This window comes from Falco peregrinus, chromosome 3, assembly GCF_023634155.1.
Source record: "Falco peregrinus isolate bFalPer1 chromosome 3, bFalPer1.pri, whole genome shotgun sequence".
NCBI classification, from domain to species: Eukaryota; Metazoa; Chordata; class Aves; order Falconiformes; family Falconidae; genus Falco; species Falco peregrinus.
This window is the reverse complement of record NC_073723.1, coordinates 99,310,702-99,332,496: the sequence shown is the minus strand read 5'-3', so window position 1 is coordinate 99,332,496 and position 21,795 is coordinate 99,310,702. Positions and strand designations below refer to the sequence as shown.

The following is a 21,795-nucleotide window of genomic DNA, read 5'->3' as shown; positions in this document are numbered from 1 at the left end:
GTTCAATTAGCAGAATTGGTTTTGACTTGGCTTTCATTGAAAGTGTTTAACCATGAGCTGACCATGCTTAAGGAGTAAAGCTTTATTTTTTTTTTAAGCAGTAATTCACACTGATTGCTTTTACTAAAAGTAGTATGATCAGCCCCTTAGCAAAAATAAACTGAAATGAACCAAAATTTGAATTCCACCTACTTGAAAAAAGCCAATTCAGGTAAAACCGTTTTTGGAGAGGCCATTTTAGCCTCCAAAAATATAATCTTCGAACATAAATGTGTGTAATGCATATGCACGGCATAGTCCAAAAGAAGTCTACGGAAGTGTCTACCTAGACAAAAGTAAAAGTGTTTATACAGTTCAAATCCTTAAATGAAGTTTACATAAGCTGAACTGCGGTTATTTCCAACAGGTGGTTCAAGGACTTGCTCACAGTGCCAAAAATAAAATAATCAAGGCCTAATCTTCTGTTGAATTCATTAGGAAAGTTTCACTGAGACAAGAAAAAAAAGAAGGCGTGCAAAAATTACTAGTTTTACTTCAACTTCTTCCCCAGTTTGAAGCAACAAGACATCTCAGAGCTACAAAGTGTCCAAAACAGGCATACTGTACTGTACTGAATGTATTTCAAGTATTTTCTGCCAAAAAAACTGACACCATCCTTCTATCACTGAATGACAACACAGAACTATTACTATAGAATTCTCTTCTGTTTGTTATAGAAATCGGAATGCATAGTTTGCACCAGATGGCTTTTGGTTGTTTTGGGTTTTTTTTAGTTCGGCACTAGACACAGTTCAAAGGCAACTGCATTGTAAATAAGTGTCTGGCTAAGATTTCCTGGCCTGCAATACATCAGAGAAAGTTCACGCAATGGCAGCTTACTCAAAATTGCATAACTTTCCTCAGCTTTCTTTGGGCAATTGTCACAACACTAACTTACGTGAAATTTCTATAGAACTTTCCATGATTTTAACACTGACCATTTAGTCTGTTCACCTAATTCTGTATATAGTTCCCTTCATGCATTGAGTCGGTATTTTTATTTCCTTATACTACATAACAGATTATTATCTGATGGAAACTGAACTTGTCTGTCTAGTGGAACATTCATATTACATACGGCATTTATGAAATCCCTGTTTTTCAACAGGATCCATGTGTTAATTCTGAGTATTTTAGAAACATGGGAATATTTTTAAAGTCCTACCTTAACAGCGACATATTTTGTGCAACTGCTTTACATGTCACACACACTTGCGCGAACCTTTATGCTTTCTTTACCACTTACCTACATCTCAGAGCTGTTAACATTACAATTAAGTGAAATGACAGATTTTTTCTGATATCATTTTTCATGTCTCCCTTACATATGTATACCATGAACAACAGTCACTAGGACAGTGTTCGCTTTCTATCAGCTTGCACAGCTAACTGACAGCAACACAGAAATGTAGGTCTGTCCATCTGAAAAACAGAAATACCCTCGGGTATAGGCTTTTAATATATTACAGTGTCACTAGTGCCAACATATATGTATTCCATATCCAGATTTTGACAAAGAATCCTAATCAAGAGTCAGAATGTGTAAAAGTGCAACAGAATAGGTCACTGGGGAAAGAAATTAGCCTTGCTGCTAACAACACAGCAATCAATGCATCTTGCCTTCAACCACCTCCCACGTCTGCTTTCCTCTTGTAAGTAATGCTATGATTCTGAGAGATAACACAAAAGAGCTCTGACCCTTGGGTTCTGTTGACCCCAACTATATTTAAAGAGCTGTTATCCTGATGCTGGACTGTACTCCTTTCTTTAAACCTCTACCACTTACTCAGTGACTGGTTTTGTGGCAGTTTTGATTTTTTTAAGCACTCTCTAGGATGCTTGCAAAAAGCTTAAAAGTCCAGAAACACAGTACACCAGGCACCACAGCTGCAATGGGTAGAAAGAGACCTCTACTGCAGCTTGTGTTGCCATGCAAGTTGTCCACTGGCATGCAAGAAAATGAAAGGAATCTTCAAAATTACAGAGAGAACACCATCATGTCTCTCACAGACCAATGAAACAAAAATAGCACTGCTCACAATGCATCAGCACCTTAAAATTATGAAGCTAGTTATATGAAAAAATTACTTTGAAAGCTTTTGCTCCAGTTGTTTCCCCACACATTTTTTGCAGAGACATGAATCCACAACACCTCCAGGGTGGAAGGAAAGCTCTGATGTTAAACCTTCCACCTCCTATCAGTCACAGACAAGGAGGAAATTACTCCAGAAACACAGCTCTAGAGCCAGAAATCTACAGAGGCAGCAGAGAAAGCATAAGTGTACAAGGTACCTATACTACAGTAATAGGAAACAGTAAGACTTGCTTTTCATTACTGGCTTCTTTGGACAGGCCTGTCTTGTCTCCCTTCCCTGAGTATTTTGGTCAAGAATACAACAGATCTTTATCCACACTCAATGTGAGATTCAAATTTCCTTTCAACAAAAACATCTACCGTGACTACTGAGATAACTTCAGAACCCCTGTAAATGCCAATATTCCACAAGATATTTTGAATGCTTTCTTTTGAGACCTTTATTTGCAACTGATTTGCAGAAACATTTCACAGTGCTAAGCACATTCTTACTTGCTATCTTCCCTTAGTATCCTCATTGAGCCGCCTCATTTTCTTCCCTTTTATTGTATTCTCAGGGCTGAAGGATCCAGGAAGGAGAAAAGGCAGATGTTTTAGACTGTTTCCCCCCACACACTTCTCAAGGTAGGAATGCCCTGACACCGTTCATTGCTTAGTCCAGTTAGCAACTCCAGGTGCCAGCTGGTAACATAGGCATGGGGCTGCCTTAGCAGCCACCTTCATTAAATTACCAGGAAGAGAAGATGGGCCACTTAAGAAACCATTCACTCCCACTTGCAGTTAGAAGAAAGAAAAGTGTAGGCATGTTATATGGGCACCTCTCATTTCCAGTCCTCTGGGCTAATCTAGGAATTCTTCAACTTTAATCACTTACTATTATTTCAGAGCTAAAGGTATTTTATTATTATAACTTACTAAGCGTGCTTTATGACTTCTAGCAGAGTATCCACAGTATCTCCTATGCTACCTGCGCTTCAGAAACATGCTGAGCCTCTTGTGGTTTCTTTGAAGTAATGGATTTTTTTTAATGCTAAGGCAAAGGAGAAAAGTGAGGAAAAACAGGGATAGCCCAAAGAAAGTTTGAAAATGTACTTTTACAGTTAGACTGACAGACCAGAGAAGTTCCACCTCTAAATTCCAGTTCATGAGCAAAGAGTTGGTCAAAGCAAAACAAACCAGCAGAACTTGATGGCCATAAAGCTATGATCATCTTATAAAAAAACCAAAAAAATCCCAACCCGCTGCCACTAAACACCAGAAAATACAAAATGCTTCTAAAAATACAAGGTCATAAAACACTGCACAAAAGTCAGGAAATTCAGAGTTGAGTATTAAATTACATGTCCTTAAATCACTCAGTGCCTCCCAGAAACCTGCTCTGTAGTCATCAACCTCCTTTATTATCTTTGTATGGTGCATTAAATTTAGCATTTTTGACAGAGTATTTTGTATGTAATAATAAAGCCTCTCTACTGAAAAAAAAAAGTCTCAGAGTACATTTAATCCTTTCATGGCAGCCAAATCCTGCCATGTGTTTGTGTTGCCGTTTTCCTCCTCCGATTAAACAGTAACATGTTCATCGAGATTTCACTTGAATTTCTCCACTGTAAATTCTGAGAAAGGGTAATTGCAAGGTTGTTTTTTTCCTCTCCCATTACATTCATTTGACTACAGACTTTTGTCAGATCCAGTTCTTCACAGCCAACTCAGAAGTGGTTTTGAATCCACATTTCTACTTTAGGACTTGGGCCTAGAACACCAGATGTGTCTGTGTTTTTTCAGGTCAGAGTGTACGCTTATGTTTCCAGGTTTTATGACATTTCATAACAATCACCACAAGTTTTTCTTCTCTCGCCTCTTGCTGATTTATACAAAAGCACAGTCTGATTTTTACCATTTAAGATCGGTAACTTTAGGCAGAAAGTTATAAAGTCACCTTTATTAATGTAAGTCTTGTTGTCATTCCTTCCCTCAAATCACTCCATAGGCTGTACAACAGTTTAATACCAATGACTTTAATTCTATTTTTCACAGTTTAAAAATAAACCCTGTTTTTCTCTGAGCTTTCCCCTCCCGTCATTTCCGTGTTTAATAGCTTAACGCTTGCTGCTCTTAACTCCATTTAACCCTTGCTCTCCTAGACAGAAGGAAAAAAAAAAAAAAAAGCCACTTCTTTTCTCCCGCATTACCAGAAACAGGACACGTCATGTCGATTCTCCTTTATTCTCCTGCCTCAGACCCAAATCTCGTGGCGATACCTGAATCCAGAGGGAAGTCTCCGAGTTTACATAATGCCCACTCCAGAAGCATAAGGAGGCGGGGGCGGCCCCTTGCCCCCCACCGCCCCCCCGCTCCCCACACCGCGACAGAAACGGGGGGAGGGGAAAGGACAGAAAATAAAGCTGAAATAAGGAAAAACAAGCCCCTTCTCTCCACGCTGCGGGCGATTTAGGGGATCAGAAAGCAGAGAAGGAGAAGAAAGCGGGAGAGGAGCGTGTGTTATTTCCTGTTATTGTTACTCCTGTGCCCACTGCCCGACGGAGGGGTCGGGCCGCTGCCCCCGGCCCGGGGAGGGTCCCCGCACCCCGCCGGGGCACCGGGGGTCGCGGCGGCCCGGGCCGGCCCTCACCTTTGTAGTGCACCCGCAGGTTGTTCTGGGAGAGGCCGATGTAACTGAATTTGTCCTTCGGGCTCCAGGAACGGGGCAACGGCGTCTCCTGCTCGTCCACGGCCGGGTAGAGCCTCTTCAGCCGCCGCTTCAGCTCCTTCTCCTGCTCGTTCAGGGCCGGGTCGCCGTGCGGGAACGACGCCGGGGCGCCGGTGCCGCTCCCCACCGACAGGCCCAGCGCCGCGCCGGTACCGCCGCCCCCCGTCGCTGCGGGCCCGCTGCCGCCGGCGGCGGGTGGCGGCGGCGCAGCGGTGGCCGGCGGCGGCGGCGGCGGGTGGAGCAGGAGCGCGGCGGCCGGTGCGGGGCCGGGGTTGGCGGCCCCAGCGGAGGGGATCCCCGGCGCCGGCGGGGGAGCGGCGGCCGCCAAGGGGAGCTGCGGCGGCGGCGGCTGTTGTTGCCCGGACATCCCGGCTCCGGCCTCCTCCTCCTCCGCCGCCACCTCCCGCGGTCGCGACTGTCACCGGACGGGCCCGGGGCGGAGCGACGGGCAGGCCCGGGCGCTGCGGAGCGAGGTGTCCGCCGGCGGGTCACCCCCAACCGGAGCTGTCTCGGAGGGGGGCGGGGTGCCGGGGGGGCGATGACGACAGCGGTGGCGGCCCGTAGAGCGGCCCGATGGGAGCGGGGGAAGCCGCGGAGCCGGGCCGGGCTGAGCTGAGGGAGCCGCGGGGCGGAGGGAGCGAGTGAGGCGGGGAGAGCAGCGGCGCCGCGCGCCTGGCGGAAGCGAGGCGGCCGGAGAGCGCGCGCCAGGCGCCGCGGCAGAGCTGGGCTCCCCCCCTCCCCTACACGCTCCCGGTCCCGCGCGCGCGCGCTCTCTGCCCAGCCCCGGCGCGAGGCGCCGCCGTGCGTCGCCCCGTCAGCTGAGCCCGGGGCCCGGCCCGGCCCCGCCTGCCCTTCCTCCTCCTCCTCCTCCTCCTCCTCTGCCTGCCCTTCCTCCTCCTCTTCCTTCTCCTCCTCCTCCTCCTCCAGCGCTGGCGGGGGGGGAGAAAGGGGCGGGGTCTCCACCCCTCAGCGGGTGCGAGGCCGGGCGCGTTGGGTGGGCGGGCGGGCGGCGCGCGCCGGGGCGCGAGGCGGTTGCGCTGAGGTGAAGGGGCGGGAACGGCGGGGACAGAAAATAGATGGCGACCGGCCCGGTCTGGCGCTCGGAGCTGTCTGGGAGGCTGGCTCCTGTCAGGCCCGGCTCGCCTCGGCGGCCCGCCCCCGCTAGGGCACGATGGCGAGGGGAAGGGCCGCCGGGAGCCGGGCGGGGTGGCCCGCGGGAGAGGGGAAAGCTTGGGAGTGTCTCCGCTGGCGAGGACGGGGGGAGCAGAACTGTGTTCGGGGTCTTTTTTCCTCCTTTGGTTTGTGCTTTAGGGGAGTATTTTTGCCTGCACTTAATGTCATTGATTAATCATAAATAAACTGCCTGTGCTGGTGCTTTCGCATGGCGGCAATGAAAGAGATGCATCTACAGACAGGCAAGCAGTGACTTTGAAAACATCAGGAGAGGAAGGGAATTTCACGGACAGGTCTGGGACCTGAAACATTGGGCACTTCGCAAACCATGGCCAGCTGCGTGTTGGAGAACAGGTACAGAAGCAGGAAATAGAGCAGGTTCATAATGCTTCACCTCTGTGAAATGGCTGGTGAGGTAATGCAGGTGTGACACTCACAAAAGCTTTTAACAAGCTAAACGTTTCTCACCTATAGTCACCAAAATATCCTGCCGCACGAGACTGATCTGTGATGTTTAGTAGCATCTATGGCTGGACAAAATGCAATTATCTAAAAATACCCTGTCAAAAGGAACTGCAAACTATACAGGAGTAGAAATACCTAGGATGGATGTCAAAACACATGTTGAATCATGCCCAAGGGTCAATTACCCTGGCGTTGGTAGGCTATCTCACATTAGATCTAATTTTGCTTCCTAATACCTAGAGGTTGTTGTAAAATATGAAGCTTAGTAGTTTAGAGTTAATATGAACATAAACTTCGGCAGATGTGTTTATGTTCAAAACTGTAGAGGTGTCTTAACTTTTTTCGAATGTCAACAAAATTTCTGCCATAGCTGCTTCCTGAATCTATGTCTCACTCATCATTCCTGCAAAAATATTTCATGTCATCCATTTTGAGATTGCCACAATCAAGTTCCTATTTCTTCTACAGTAAAATGGGAGAGCAGGTGTTTCCATGCTTAATTTTTGATGTTATTCACTACTCTGATTGCTTTTATCCCATCATTTACAACCTTCCTAGGATAAATAATCCAAATTATCAAAACGTTTTTTTATAAAAGCCTTTCCCCCCAAACATGGCCCCAGACAGACTCATCCACATAACTTTTTCTGAGGTAGGATATACTGTAGACTATGCCAGGGGAGAAAATAAATTCCTTTATGTAGAGGTATTATAATACTTGGTGTTAACCAATATGTTACTTATTCCTTCTGTGTTCTATTAGCTTATTTGTTTTCTGACTTTGTGAGGATTAGAGATAGCACATAGATATTTACGTAAATGCCCAGTTTCTGCTTTTCAATTGATGTAAATGTATTGGAACTTGTCAGATTTAGAAGCAGTACTCGTGTTCCCCTCTAACATGCATTATTTTGCATTTTCAATATTGAACTTAATATTCACCATTACATAATCCATTCTATTTTGTTACGACTTCCTCATCGTCACAGTCCCCTCTTGTCTTGCTTAACTGAAATAATTATGACAGCTGCAAATTTTACTCTCACAATACAGCCCTCTTTCTAGATCAGTGGTAAATACAGCAACAATATGAGACTTGCTACAGAGCCCTGAAGCAGGCTGTCATTAACCTTCCGCCATCGCAGAAGCTCGCTGTTGAATTCTGCTCTTTGTTTTCCATCCCCAGTTTCTGAGCTGTGATAGTACTTTTTGCCCAGTGAGTACTTAGCTGCTTGAGTCGTCTCTGGCTCAGGGATTTAATCAAAGGCCTTTTGAAACACTGTAAAACATTAACTAGCCCACCAAAATCTCTTTGGTTTTCAGGTGGGGCTTTTGTTGACACTTTCAAAGAATTTCAGTAGATGGATCAGCTAAAAGTTCTTTCGCTTTGCAGAAAAGCCTTGTTAGGCCTAATTCCATATCAGAGATTTTCTTCTATATGCTTAGGTTTTATTTATGTTTACTTTTAGCGACCAGTTCAACCAAAGAAAACGCAATCCAAGCATTCCAGCAACTGAGGGTGTTTGGCTTCTTGTTGAACATATCAACAGGGTGTCAACGTGTCAGACACGGGGTTTAAAGTGACTGTCACTCCATGACCCAGGCCCTCCCGGCAGATGTGCTGCATGGGCATCAGCTCACTGTTGGTATGCCTGTCAGCTCTCCTCAGGGAAACTCAGAGCTAGAGGAGAGGGGAGAGCAGCCCCTGACACCTTCCAGGCAGCATGGGTAAGAATAAAGCTCTCCTGATTGCACAAGCACATCCTCTTCTCACAACGGAGCGTTCTACATGGTTCAACATTGCTGAGGTTAGTTTAACTCCTGGATCCTGTGTTGGCTGCTCTCTCTTTTCATTAAGAGTGTGTAAGTGGGCTATGGCCATCTGTGCTAGTGATGCCAATAGCATTCTGGCTGTCATCAAAAAACAGAGGCAGGATTCTCCTTGGGAGTCTATTTCTGTGCATGTCCTTTGTTCCCTTGGTAGGACCAAGCCCCCTGGTCACACGTGAATTTAATGCATGTGCTACGGCTGCCAGCCTGACAATTTCCAGGCACTGTCTGTCTGAAATCTAATACCTTCCCTTTGTAGTGATGGTGGCTGCCATTCTTTGTTTAGTATTTCTCCTGATTAAGTTTTTCCAGCGCATAATTTCTTTGTAACTGTTTTGGAATTAATTTTCCCTGCTTCAAGAAGCTGCTTGGAAATCAGCAGTGTGTTATTTACTGTTGTACTTACTGTGCTGAATTACTGGTCCTAATAAGAAAAGAAAACTACTGAGTAGTAAGTTGTGATATTCCAACAGTGTTAAGGACAGATATCTTCCAACAAGCTGGAGGATTTTTTTGTCAAGCCCTTTGCCATTTGGACTTTGGGTTTTTCTCACTGCTAACTTAATTGCTTTTATATAGGATGGGCTTGATGAACTGACAAATGAAAGGCTTGCCAAAATGAATCATGTGTGAATTATAGACCATCACCAGCTATTAACTTGGTTGAATCAAATGGTGATCAAGTTCCGATTTACAGTATTACTATGTTGCTGCTCACACTTAACACATTGCTTCTGCTTTTATAAAACTGAGCAGTGGGCTAATAGAAATAATTTTGTTATACAAGTCAACTATACCTGTGCCTATCTTAGACCAAGAGTGATTAGAAATCTCTTGCTTGCCAATGCTTCAGCTGTGGTGTTTACATATATATATATATATAAAACAATCCTCTATTTAGTTTTGATACTTGAACACCAGCGTGTGTACACAGTGGGAGCTGTATTCTTTTCTTACCTTTCTGGTATGTACGTGGGCACTGTAGTCTATGGGGACCCCAAGGTTTGTAGAAGTATGGTCCACTTTTTGTACAAAATCTCACCAAATTTAATCTCTATAGTCCTGTTTCTTTGAAATTCTTTGCATTTTGTTAATGAGTTTAAAGTTCATTCATAGTTAACTTCATGCTTTTCTTCCAAAGTTATTCATAGCTCTTTACCATATCCTCTTTCCACAATGAAGGGCAATTATTTTTGGTCATTTTCTGGTGCATAGGGTGCGGGTTTTTGCCCAGTATTACAAGGTGGTTTTAAAAGAACTGAAAATCTGTTCATCAGGATAGATCATAAATAGAAGATTTTATAGTCTCCACTGTCTGGACTACTGTGCAAGCATCGTATTCTAACTAAAATGTCAAAATGAGCACAGAAATAAAATGCCCTCCAAGCTGAATAGAATGTGTTTTATTTAGAAGACAAGTTTATATGGGGGCAGGATAGAAAATATGATAAGACACATTGGTTTATTCCTTTTGTGAAAACAGATATCAAACCATAACACTATTAGAGAAGGGATTCTCAGCTAGCGGGTCAAGATCCATTTCTGAGTCATCATGAATTTCTGCCGAGGGTGGAAGCAAGTTGGCATGATCTAAATGTTGAAATATAAGAAAAAACATTGAAGGCTGACTGAAAAAAAAACCAAAATCACAGTGGCCAGAATTGCTACAGTAAAAGAGTTTGTTTGGCCAGATCAGCCTGGACTGAAAAAATCCCTTTGTGGTATGTAACCAAGTGAAGTAAGGTTGAAGGACAGGAAGAGAAGAAAGAAGAAAAGAGCCAATCATCCAGCCTCCTTGGACTAACGGACTGAAGAACTCTGTGCTGCTTTTCCCCTTGCCCTGGCTGGGTGCATCAGCATCCTGACTCCTTCGAGCAGCTGGAAGAGTTCCAGTACCCTTTTAACTAACGAGGGGCAGGCGGGTCACAAAACTGCAGAGTATGGAAACTGCTGTGTGGCTGGGCACCATCGGACATCCTCCACATCATGTTTAGGATGGAAATCTAAAAGTTACGTGCTTTCAATAAACATTTTAAAGTTCTCTGGCAGACCCTAGGCAGTGTTTTGTTTCCAGTCTGTGCATTGGTAGGGTGCCCATTACCATAGATGAGCAAGCTCAAAGACTGCAGGCTTTCAGAAACACATGGGATGTGTCAAGCTGACCCACTTCTTGAAAGCCAGGCTAGGCCTTTGTGAAACGTCCTGTGCTTGTTAGATGTTAGGATGTCAAGAATGTTTAAGTCTCCACTGATGGGATAATTATTGTTATAGTGTTTATAGAGGTGGGAGGGCCCTAAGGGAAAGGAGGCCAAAAAGGAGAATCAGGAAGTAAGATGAGTAAGGCTCCAGGAACTGCACGCAGATGGAGTTTCGTCATGCTTTTTTCTTTGGCTCACTTGGCTCTTCAGCAAAATACATGTTTACATATAATATTTTTTTCCTTTCTGCATCTCTCACACCTACAAATTCAAACGTTCCACATGCTAATCTTAGTGTCAGAAGTAGATTTAAAATGGACATTAGGAATGTGAAACTGTCAGGTGAAAACACTGGGTTTAATAATTTTTAGTTATTGTAGCTGCTTCCAGTCCTCCTGTCAATCTGCAGCTTGCCTCTTTCAAATCTGTTCCAGGGAAACAAGTTAGCCTCAAATACTCAATATCTGCTGAAATCTGAAATCCTGCAAATCTGCTGCCCTTGTTAGACAGTAGTATTTTACTGTACAGGACTGATCATATGTTGTAATTTATAGAATATATTAAATATACCAGAAGCCTGTAGGATGTGCAGACAGTTACCTCCTTTTATATTACGAGTACAAAAAACATGCATCTACAAAGCATATCGTCTGACAAAATGCAGTGTTTTTCTAACTTTGTTCAGTCATAGTAACCGTAGGGAATACTTGCATGACAGAGCAATTAAAATATTTCAAACAAGGTCATGATTTTGCAGGTGATTGTTTTTAAGATTAACGTGCCATTATATATGCTGTCATGATTGCAATGGGTATGCTCAGAGGCTTGAAGGAAGAATAGCTTCCTGTTCTAGTACATTATTATTATACGATCAGCAATTATTGTTGTTCGCCAAGCCACGCCTATGCTAACCTCTGTCATCAACGATATTATTTGATCAGCTTAAAAATGACTGAATCTTATCTACTTGGCAAATTCTTTTAACTTACCTTATGAACTTACCTGTGTGAGGATGCCAGAGAGTACAATATGGAAGTCTTTACTATATAAAAGCCACAGCATTGTCACTGATTTGTTACAGCTGCATGGTGCTTCCCCCTTTGGAAGTGTCTTACTAATAAAGTCAGTTTTCCTTTCTAGGAATCAAAATGCTGAGAAAGACCGAGAGGTTATCTGCCTTCCTCTTCCCCTCCACGGCTAGACCAGCTATCCTGTGAGCATTCCTGACAGGCACTTGCTTAAACTCTTCTTAAAACCTCCTGCAACTGATCCGCTAACAGCTTTCTGCTGTGTTTTGACTAGTAACAACGTAAGGGAACGCTTGAGTGGTTTGAAAATACATTATTTGATTTGGATAGCCTAAGAACTAATTGGAATGCAAGCATTTCTGTTGCTTTAAAAACATTTTCAGCAGTGCTTTTTGAAACATAAAATGTAAGTTTTGAGCCAGATTTGCAGTGCCACAGTAAGTGTTCAAAACTCATGAGTCAATGCCCACCCACAAATGAAGTTGGCTTAAAAGCCCATTTGCTTAAAAATAAGACATTTAGAGAGGATGGGTAGGTGGCTGGTTATTTGCCATCTGGTTTCTGAGCTTTTAGGAGACCTTCCTTTCATATTTACAATCTTTTGCCATACAGGAGAATTAAAATCTTGCTTAAAAAATACAAAGCTGGGATTCTTACTGCAGTCCCTTGACTTTGGCAGCTGAAACAAGTATTGAAGGATTTGCAATGAAATAATGAAAATCAGCAACACCTATTTGATTTGACCTGACAGCATTCTTTTCTGTGTTACGGCTTTGCAGAGGAACAAACAGTAATCTGTATGTACGGATCCCCTCATATTTAATATATTGGGTATATTTTGAGGAAGGTTGTGGAAAAGTGTGGAGTGCAAATCTTTTCCATCTCAAAAAGCTCTCTATTTTATATTACTAACTTACTGCTAATGTATCATAATGCTTGCTAATAGGCAAATGCTTCTTGTACTCCTAGGCCCACCTAGGTTAAATCTCATGGTAGAGAGGAATTTATTTCTAAACATAAAGATTGCAGGAAACTAACAATTTGGTGTTGCCGTGGATTTGTCACACTTGGCTAGTTCTTGGTAATTAAAGGAAGGTTTTGATAAACAAGTAGTTTGCTGAATTTTAATGGTCTGTGGGTTGGAGTTCTAGGATAAACTTGCTTGTTAGAGACTCCTTATTTCTTCTAGTGAATATGTTACATCATCTTGTTAGAGACTCCTTATTTCTTCCAGTGAATATTACGTCATCATCTCAGAGACTCCTTATTTCTTTTGGACAATATGTTATGTTGTTGATGTGCCAGGCAACTTTGCCTAAACTCTGTGAATGTGAACGCCTCCTTTTATATAGTGTCTTGCAGTTAGCTGCCGGACTTGCTGACAGCATAGTTCTGGCAACTTGCAGGTTTGCTGAAGTGCCATGTTGAATTCGTATGGCAGGTAGCATTTATCCCCAGCTCCAACCTAACCCTTACAAAAGTGCCGTCTGGAGGAAGCTGTATGTTGTAGAGAAGGTCATTTTCTCTAACAGTAACAATAGCATGAAGCTGTGTTGGAGAACTAGTTCATTAGTGAGAGCAATACAAATCACATGAAAACTCTATCCTTAGTTTAATTAAGCTACAGTTTTCATGTTCGCTGCACCAACCAGCCTGGATTTTTAGATGTAAGTACATGCTAAAATAAAGTTCATTTGAGACTCTGAAGAACCTGAAAATGCATTTTCAAAAGTGGTTGCCAGACTGCAGAAAGGTATGAACTGGTGCATAGAGAGACGTGTTTCAGTTCTGATTGACAGAAGGTTCCTGGGCCACACAGGCCTCTCAGCCATGAGTGCCACACAGCAGAAGCATACCAGAAGCCGTTAAGCACGGCACTTTCTCTCTGAGGAAGGCTTGCACTGGCTGTGGATCAGCTGGTGGTGAGCTTTACTGGGAACAAATCTAGTACACCCAGTGAGAGCGTTCTGTACTAGAAGCAGGAGTTACTTCACTGACCAGCGCGTTAGCTATCTCACCTAAGTTCTCACCTCGGTTCTGTCAGCAGCTAATGGAGAAAGACAGGTACCTGGAGGACATTGCTCCCATTCTAGCACATTTGACAAAAACAGATGAACCAGTTCCTGCTTCATCAAGCATTCTGCATTCAGGAAAAAGTTACTTGTGATCAAACAAACGAAGACTGCCAGGATGCAAGTGCACTCAAAGGGAAGGAATTAAAGCTGCAAAGCTTAATCCAAATTAATGTGTTTCTTATTACCATGGGTGCTTGACTTTGAAACCTTTATAATATCTTCCAGTATTTTTACAGGCATGAGATATTTACTTTAAACTCACTGTATAGGAAATTTAAATCTATGCCATTTTACGTAGTATGATTTGTGGGGGGTTTTTTTGCTTTTAGTGATTTCTTTCAGTACATATTTGGCTTCTAAAGACAGCACATTGTTCAAAGCATGCTTTTGCTCTCTAAAGCCTCTGCCTGCAGCGAGAACTCCTTTACTTGATGCAATTCAGTACAAGTCCCTGTGGTCCCGTATGAGCTGTTAGGTGCCTCCAAGCAGCCTGGTCAGCCCAAGGCCAAGCTGTGTGCAGAGCCCAGCCTGGCACACGGGAGGCCCAGCAGGAAGAGCAGCAGTGGGTATGGGCTGGCTCGCTGTCCCACTTCCCTTGTCTGATCAAGGAGAACAGGCTGAAGAGGTGGGACCAAAAGCTGCTGAAGATGTTGTACAGCTGAAGTGAGATGTGACTCAGTGACATGTCATACCTGGCTCATAGGAAGAGGCGAGACAGAGCTTGGGCAAGAGGAAATACACTTCATAGGATAAACAGCCACTTCACCTGAGTTATAGACATCTCAATTTCCACTGCTAATGCAGGAATTGCTGTACATAGTATGAGACATTGATATTGGCCCTAATTCTGTTGACTGCCTCTCATGTCCAGAAGATCTGACCTTTTGCAGTCTTGCTACTTTGCCGCACTTTCTCTCTACCCTCCAAACCTCAGTCTCATTTCTTCATTGAACTTTCCTGCTCTGTATCCTTTCATCTCCTTTATGCAGAAGTAAAAGTTCCTTGTGGGCAGAGGTGCTTATTTGTTTGTTACAAGTTATCACTGTATGGAATCACATAGTTACATAAACCAGTAATACTATTAATGGCAGAAAAGGCAGCAACTTCTCTTTCAAACTTTTAATACGGATTCTCTATCAGTTTAAGTGGAAGCATGATCCATAATTAAAGTGGCACAATCTTATGTACAGTAATACTGAAGTACAGTGAAAAATGCAGGAAAAGAAGGTATTATAACAACGTCTAACCACAGAGACTATAAATGCAGCCACACAGATCTTTTAAAGGTTCCTTGGTCAGGTATATGCTTACAGTTCAGGATTAGCTCAGGCAGGATTGATGTGAACTGGAAGACAAGACCAGCAAATGCTGCTGGGGCAACAGTGCAGGAAAAGTTTAGGACCCCTGCCCCATAACAAAGAACTAATCATTGCTCATTAATGAACGGCTAGTAACAAATGTGTGTGAAAGCAGTAGTTAAAAATTGGCCAGCAAGAAGTACCAAGTGATGGTTATTTGCGCCTGTGTTTTCTGGCTCTGGCAAGCAGGGGTTCTTTGTGTTTCTGACGAAATGAATGCTAACAATGACACATCCAGCGACACCTTTTCAGGAGGTGCACTGGAGGTGGACATCAATGCTGCCTGAAAGACAACTCTCCTTCCTTTTAATATAGGTCCTAAAAGCAGGGGAAGGTAGGAAGAGGAGGAGGGGCTGTACACAACTAGAGTTAGCCTCATATTTTATCACAACCCTGTACAGTTTCTGAGCCTGTTCAAGATGACCTTTTACTTTAATTTTTAACTGAGAAGAAAGGACATACTGTACAGGTATAATACCTAGCCTCCAAAGCTTAGTGCAGAACTTAAAAAGCATGGCAGGAAGGGGCCAGGTATCTACTCTATTGAATTTAAAGACATTGTCAAATTAACAAGGCCTGAATTGTTATTCTATTTATTAACTTATAATTAAGTGACAGAACATTTTCTTCCACATCCTGAAGGTCATTACCACTGTATATGTATTTTGGCTCCTCAGTGATGTCGAATATCCAGTACTGTGCCTTTTACAAACACATACATGAAAAAAAAAAAAAAATCACTAATTTATGCTCTTTCAGTGCTGCCAAGAATGCAGCAAAGTATAACCAAGCTGCATATGGCTTGACTGTGGTAAAATGTCTGCATCCTGCCTACACTACAGGTGTAGCTCTACTGGAAGAAATCCCCAATTAGGTTTCAAGGGTTGGATAAAATCCTCCTAGGGGAACTTGAGTGCCTGGTAGAAGAGCTGTCCTCAGCTGGCTCCAGTTTGATTCCTCTATCTCATATCCTGTGCCTTAAATGAGAGTTATATTCATTGTTGTGGTGCACAATTCTGATCCACTTAATGTTTTCCTCCCACAATTACGAAGCAGTAAGGAAAACAATTTGACTAACGGTGCTTTAGTTACAAAATCAACAGACGCATGAAACAAATTCTTGAATTTGGCATTGCAAGATGACACTCTTAAACATGAAAATACCAAGCACTGCCCTTTGTTTACTAGGGTTCAGATGATGGACAAAGCATTGACTCTAATACTGCAAAAATCTCTTGACTAGCAGCTCCAAAACAAAAGTCCTAGTTCTGGTCCTCCAATCCCACTTGTGCTAGTAGGATTTTGAACTCCCTTGGATTCTCACTGGTAAATCAACAATCAGATTGGCGCACAGCATATTAAGTATCAAAGCCAGGCCCCTGTATCTGGAACAGGACTGGAGATGTTTGCTGCTAAGGGGCACAGAGTGTTTCAACAATGCAAAGAGTAACTGAGGAAATAAACATGAGGTAATAAAAAAAAGGCAAGACAGTTTAATCTGACAAATCCCCACCCCCCTTTTAGGGGGGATTTTTTTGATATATAGTTGAACCCCAAATATGAACTTCAGAGATAAGTATCATGATTATACAGGTTATGGAGTTGAAAGAACCTTTCCCATAGTTGATGCTATTTAAGAAAATGCATTTAATACTAATTTGAATTTACTTTTTTAAAGAGAAGGTCATGCATAAGAGTGGTACAGGAAACATCTTTTAAAACTAACTTCTAGCACAATTACCTGGCTGTTGCACTTGCATCTCTTTAGAGTCTCCTCTATCTGATGACATGAAAGTCACTGCAAGACAGATTAATCTGGCTTTTGAGTATTTTTGGAAGAGGCGGAGACTACAGGAAACTTTCCTAACTTGACAGACCTTCTGTGGCGAGTTCAGGGAACTCTCTGGCAGGACCAAAAAGCAAGTGTCACAGCAAGGCTTTCCTCTCAGATTCAGGCAGTTTTTCCCTACCACATCCTGGGGCTTCTGCAATTTAAGCAGCACCCTGGCCTGGCTGAGTTGAGGGTGCATGTAGTCACAGGTGTAAGGAAAGTTGCATTTGTTTCCCCAGAGGCCACCTTAAGAAGACAAAAATCAGAAGCAACGAGAAAGGTTTCCACTGATTGTACATGTTCCAAATAGGTCACAAACATCAAGTTTAAAAGCTTGTCTCTCTTACTGTTGTGTCTGTTTTCAACAGGCTGAGGAAAAGAAGCATTCAGTGATCATCTGGTTTTTCCAGTACTGTTACAGGTTAATAAGGACTTTGACAGGTTCTGGTCTTCAGGTTTTCATCTGGAAAAAAAAAAAAAAAAAAAAGGAAAATTCAGTACTTAACTCATCAGTGAAGTTGTTGCTGTAAATAGGGACTATAAACTATACAGCACTTCATCTGCAGATCTCTGTGTGCTTTCAAAAAGGGTTATTGCCCCACTCTTACTGCTGGGAACACAGTGGTGAAGAGGTGCAGTGGCTTGGCCAGAAATCACCCAGATGGCCAGTGTCAAAACTGCAGATAAATCCCAGGACTAATTCTTTATCCCAGAAGCTGCCTCAAATAAATAATACAGAGAATTGTGCAATGGAGCATACACTTGGGAACAGTTGCAGAACATGAGATGAAAATACATATAACAAACTGAAATACTAGGAAGTAATTAGATTTAAGACAAGAAAATAACCATGGAAGTATATGTGAGATCAAACATCACATAGTAAAGAAACTTTGCTTTGGAAAGGCAATTTTTTTTATTAAAACATGCTACATTTTCTAGATGATTGTGTCTGTGTCATGTCTTTTTTGTTAGCGACAATGACTACAGCCCTAAAAAAATAATTTCCTGAAACACAGCTTCTGGCAGTAGAATAGATATATATACACAGACTCTGAATGTAACTGATGGTTTTGACTTGTGTGCGCTAGCTGATGAGTGCTGAATCTTGTTTTGTCAAGTTACTCCATACTCTCCCCAACAGAGTGTTCAGGTGGAAGTTAACGGCTGTGGCAAGCATTAGGACGTACAGGCTTCTTGATTACAGGTGTCTGGGGGCACCCTCAGTCCAGCTGGACAGCCCTAGGCCCTTGTGTTTGGGTGCTACCATGAATACGTGCTCTTTGGCTCTTCACGCTGCCTAGGCTGTGCGGCTGACCACACAGTCCCAGGAGTAACGGTTGACAGACGGATTTCCCGCAAGCTTATTTTGCAGCTCTGGTATTTTGAGTGCTCTGCGCTTCACTCATCCCTTCAGAAAATCAGTTGAAGCAGTCAGTCCTGAAGGAGTCAGCTCCTTTAGCCCTGGGCAGTAGGAGAAATGCACGGAGGGAGATAAAGTAGTTAACATTTACTTTCATTTGTCTGTGTAATTTTTTCCTCACTTCCGTTCTTTTCCGTAAGATTCTCTTGCAAACTCCTCTGAGTTTAGGATACCGCACACAACTGCAAATCACAGACAGTCTCTGATATTCATCCTGTACCTTCTGGTTTTCTTTCAAACAGCCCTCAAGACCTTCTACTTGTCTCTTCAGGCCAGTCATACCTTTAAAGTAACCTGAAATCCCTCGATGTGGAATATGTTGCTTAGCTACCTCTGAGCTGAAGGTCAGGCTTAAAAACTGCTTTGCCCTGGGTTGCAGCTACCCACCTTTTGGGCTCTGCGTGAAGAGATCATTAAGGTTTAGTAACACCTGGCCAGCCCTTCGCTGGGAGCCCTTGGAAACACGGCCCAGCAGGAGGTTGTACACCAAGAGCAGAGTCACTCGAAGCAGAGTTAGTGTCACATGCACGCAGGTATGAAGATGTAAATATTGAGTGGGCTGGGATGGATTCCTCAAATTGTTGTGTGTGTTATCCCAGGGTATGGGGCCAGCTCCCTCGCTGCCCCTTCCCCACAGCAGTGGCATCATGAAGTGCAAGTCCTTAAGTCTCCCAGGGCCACGCTCCCCCGCCCTGAGCTGCAGCTGGGGGACCAGTCCCTCTCAGAGGCAGTGGGACAGCCCCGCAGCGAGCCCGGGGGCCACGAGGTTACCCGGGTGGAAGAGAGCGGGTTGCTGCCCACCTCTTGCTGGGGCAGCAGCCCTCTGCCTTGCCCGAGTGCCAGGGATCCCGCTCCAGTGCGCACGTTCCCCGGGACGCCAGATGAATTATGGATGAGTCAGCCAGAATTTTTCCATGCGCTTCCGCTGCTGCACAGTGCTCATCGCCAACTGAGCTGTGGTTTTCAACCGCCGTCTAGGCCTAAATGCTTCTAACATTAGAAATAAAAATAAAATTTTAAAAAATTGCTCTTGGTTTTCTGACAGAGTGCTCTGGGGCAGGGCATGGGGAATCCCAATGTTTGTGCAGTGTCTGGCCCCCGTGTCCATAACGTTTTGCTGAATAGCCTAGCATGTGTTAGAAATCATTCGGGCCTTTCTGCCTGCTTTGCTCCTCTGTCCCTCCCACTAGCTGAGTGTATCGACAGAGTCAATTAGAAGAGACAGCAGCAATGCTGAAACTGATTTGAATTTCAACCAGGATCTGCTAGCAACTAGAGCTATGTACAGAGAGCTGAGGGCAGGCAGTTACTCAAGGACCCAGTGACTGCCTGTGTATGCTAAAAGTATGTTATTTTTTTTTATTTCAGTTCTTAGCTAGATTCAGATTAATTTCTGTTCAACAAATGTTCATTTCTTTTGCTTTTCTTTGAGTACATCAAATGCGCATGCTCTTAATTTGTGATGATCACAGAAAAGAAACAGTCCAGTTCCGGAAATACTTGCTATGAGACAAAGCACAAAATCCTTCTACAACAGCATTTGATGAGTCCTCTCAGAAAAGACTGTAGCTTTTGTAAATGCTTGCAGTGATAAAGCAGCACTGATGTCAAGCTATACAGCATGGGAAACTAAGCATTAATTCAAGCCTTATTATAAATTTCTATTATCTGCAAGTTGCATCTAGAACTCCCAATCAAGACAGGCTTCAGCTGTGCTGAACACTACATCCATAGAAATGCCAGTTTGCACTTTAAAGCACTTAGCCTCTAAATAGACAATGTGAAATAAACGGGTGTGAAGTCAAAGAAATGAAAGAAAGATCCCTGCCGGCGCTTCACCCAGACACCAGCAGTAGCTGCTTGGCTGCATTCGCAGACTGAACTCCGTGTTTATCTTCAGGCAGCCTGAAAACTCATTGATTTTAATGGGAGAGAAGCACTGGAGGATTTTTCCCTGAATACACCTACGATCCCCGAGGAGAAAGCTGAAGATGAACGACGTATTGTTCTACAGGCTAACATGGCAGAGATGGCACAGGAAGGAACACAGGACAATCAAGCTTTTGGGAAGGTCATAACCAGCGTCTCCTGGCGTTGCCGGCAGCAGCGAGAGTCCTTGATTTGCACAACCCTCCCTTACGAGCTATTCAAATGCAGATGTCCCAGTCAGTCCTTTTGAGTTCTCCCCAGCTCTGGTAGTTGCATTTGGCCTTATTTACATAGCATATCATCTCAATTATTCATGCACACATTTCATGACACCTTTGCCATAGTAATTAAAAGGACTCCTGTGGCTGTTAAGCCAGAATATGGTCCAAGCACAATATTGTGATGAAGCTAATTGATCTTTACCCTGAACTACACTATCCACCTTATTTCTAGATTTCACCTCCTGCCATGGGATGTGGCTGTGTCCTTGTCTGCAGGATGATGGAGCCCTTTGCAGTTAAGAACCTGCACAGCCTACCGTTCATCATCGGGTTCCCTCTTGGTCTTCTTTTCAATAAACTACAGAGACTGATCCTAAGTCTCTCACCATAAATCAGCTTTGCTTAGATATCATGTAACTCTTATTGCTCCTTCGTGAAGCCTAAATTGTCAATATCATTTTTCTCAAGTGTGGGCACCAGAACAAGACACACTATTCCCTTAATGTTACTGTAACGTCACCGCTTTCCTCCTGTGGAAGGTATCCTGCATCCAGGGATCACATCAGCCTCAGTCACCGCATTGTTTGGGCAGCTCCTGTGCTGTGACTTGCCCACGTGACGTTTGTTGCTAATTCTTGGAATCCTGTGATTCATTCAAAGCTGTCCGCACTGCTGCAGTGAGCGCGGGCCCTCCTGCAAGTCAGAGAGTATAAGTCGCTTTAAGTCACCTTTTTTTTCTTTCCTTTTTTTTTTTTTTTTTTTTTTGCCTCTTGACCACATCAGCATAGCACCTGCTGAGGTGGCCGCAGGCAGTGAGGAGTGCCCCAGTTCCTCTGCAGGCTGCTATTTAAACATTCCTGTTGTCCTGTGAAATAAACCCCCACACATTTAGCCATGTACAATTAGTCACTGAACAAATTTCGGTCTCGGTCTGAAATAAGTCCACTTTGCCACGCTGCAAAGGCCCCGCAGCCCAAGGTTTCCTGTGGAACGCTGTGATGGCATAAACTGCCTGAAGAGGAGCAGGCTACTTTCTTTAGAGACAGGAGAATCTCTAAGTAAACAAACAGAGCTAAAAAGTGGTAATTAAATAATAGTTCCCTATTTTACCTTCAAAATGAACATACAGTGCTATGTTTAGAAACCTATGTAACAACATGAGGTTTCTATATGTGTATCTATTTAGCCAGAAGGTTTTATTGTACTATTTAAAGTTTAGACAAAAACAAATCAAAGGATTACAGAAGTAGTTGTGCTGTATGTTACAGGTATGATAGCACCATGATGTAAGCCACCATAATAGAATGCCTTTAGCTTGACAAATTAGTTTTTAATTACCAGATCTGAAGACAACATATTTGTTCTCATTTCTCAAATATTCTATCAGGTTTTCTATCTTAGATATATGTTGGATCTAAGTAAA

At 43.5% G+C, this 21,795-nt stretch overlaps 2 protein-coding genes across 4 annotated transcripts in view; both read right to left on the bottom strand.

The window, feature by feature from the left end:
* RANBP9 (RAN binding protein 9) overlaps nucleotides 1-5,697 on the bottom strand; it is a 40,868-nt gene extending 35,171 nt beyond the window's left edge. Inside the window, exon 1 of one of the 3 annotated variants that reach the window (XM_055800164.1) lies at nucleotides 4,764-5,697. In XM_055800164.1, the coding sequence (XP_055656139.1) occupies nucleotides 4,764-5,208 (445 nt within the window). In that variant the 5' untranslated portion in view covers nucleotides 5,209-5,697. The remainder of the gene's footprint in view (nucleotides 1-4,763) is intronic. The other 2 variants (XM_055800163.1, XM_055800162.1) reach the window with 2 other exon arrangements.
* Nucleotides 5,698-14,704: 9,007 nt separating this feature from the next.
* MCUR1 (mitochondrial calcium uniporter regulator 1) overlaps nucleotides 14,705-21,795 on the bottom strand; it is a 44,397-nt gene continuing 37,306 nt past the window's right edge. The window contains exon 9 of the mRNA XM_055799286.1: nucleotides 14,705-17,262. Within this exon, the coding sequence (XP_055655261.1) occupies nucleotides 17,222-17,262 (41 nt within the window). The 3' untranslated portion in view covers nucleotides 14,705-17,221. The remainder of the gene's footprint in view (nucleotides 17,263-21,795) is intronic.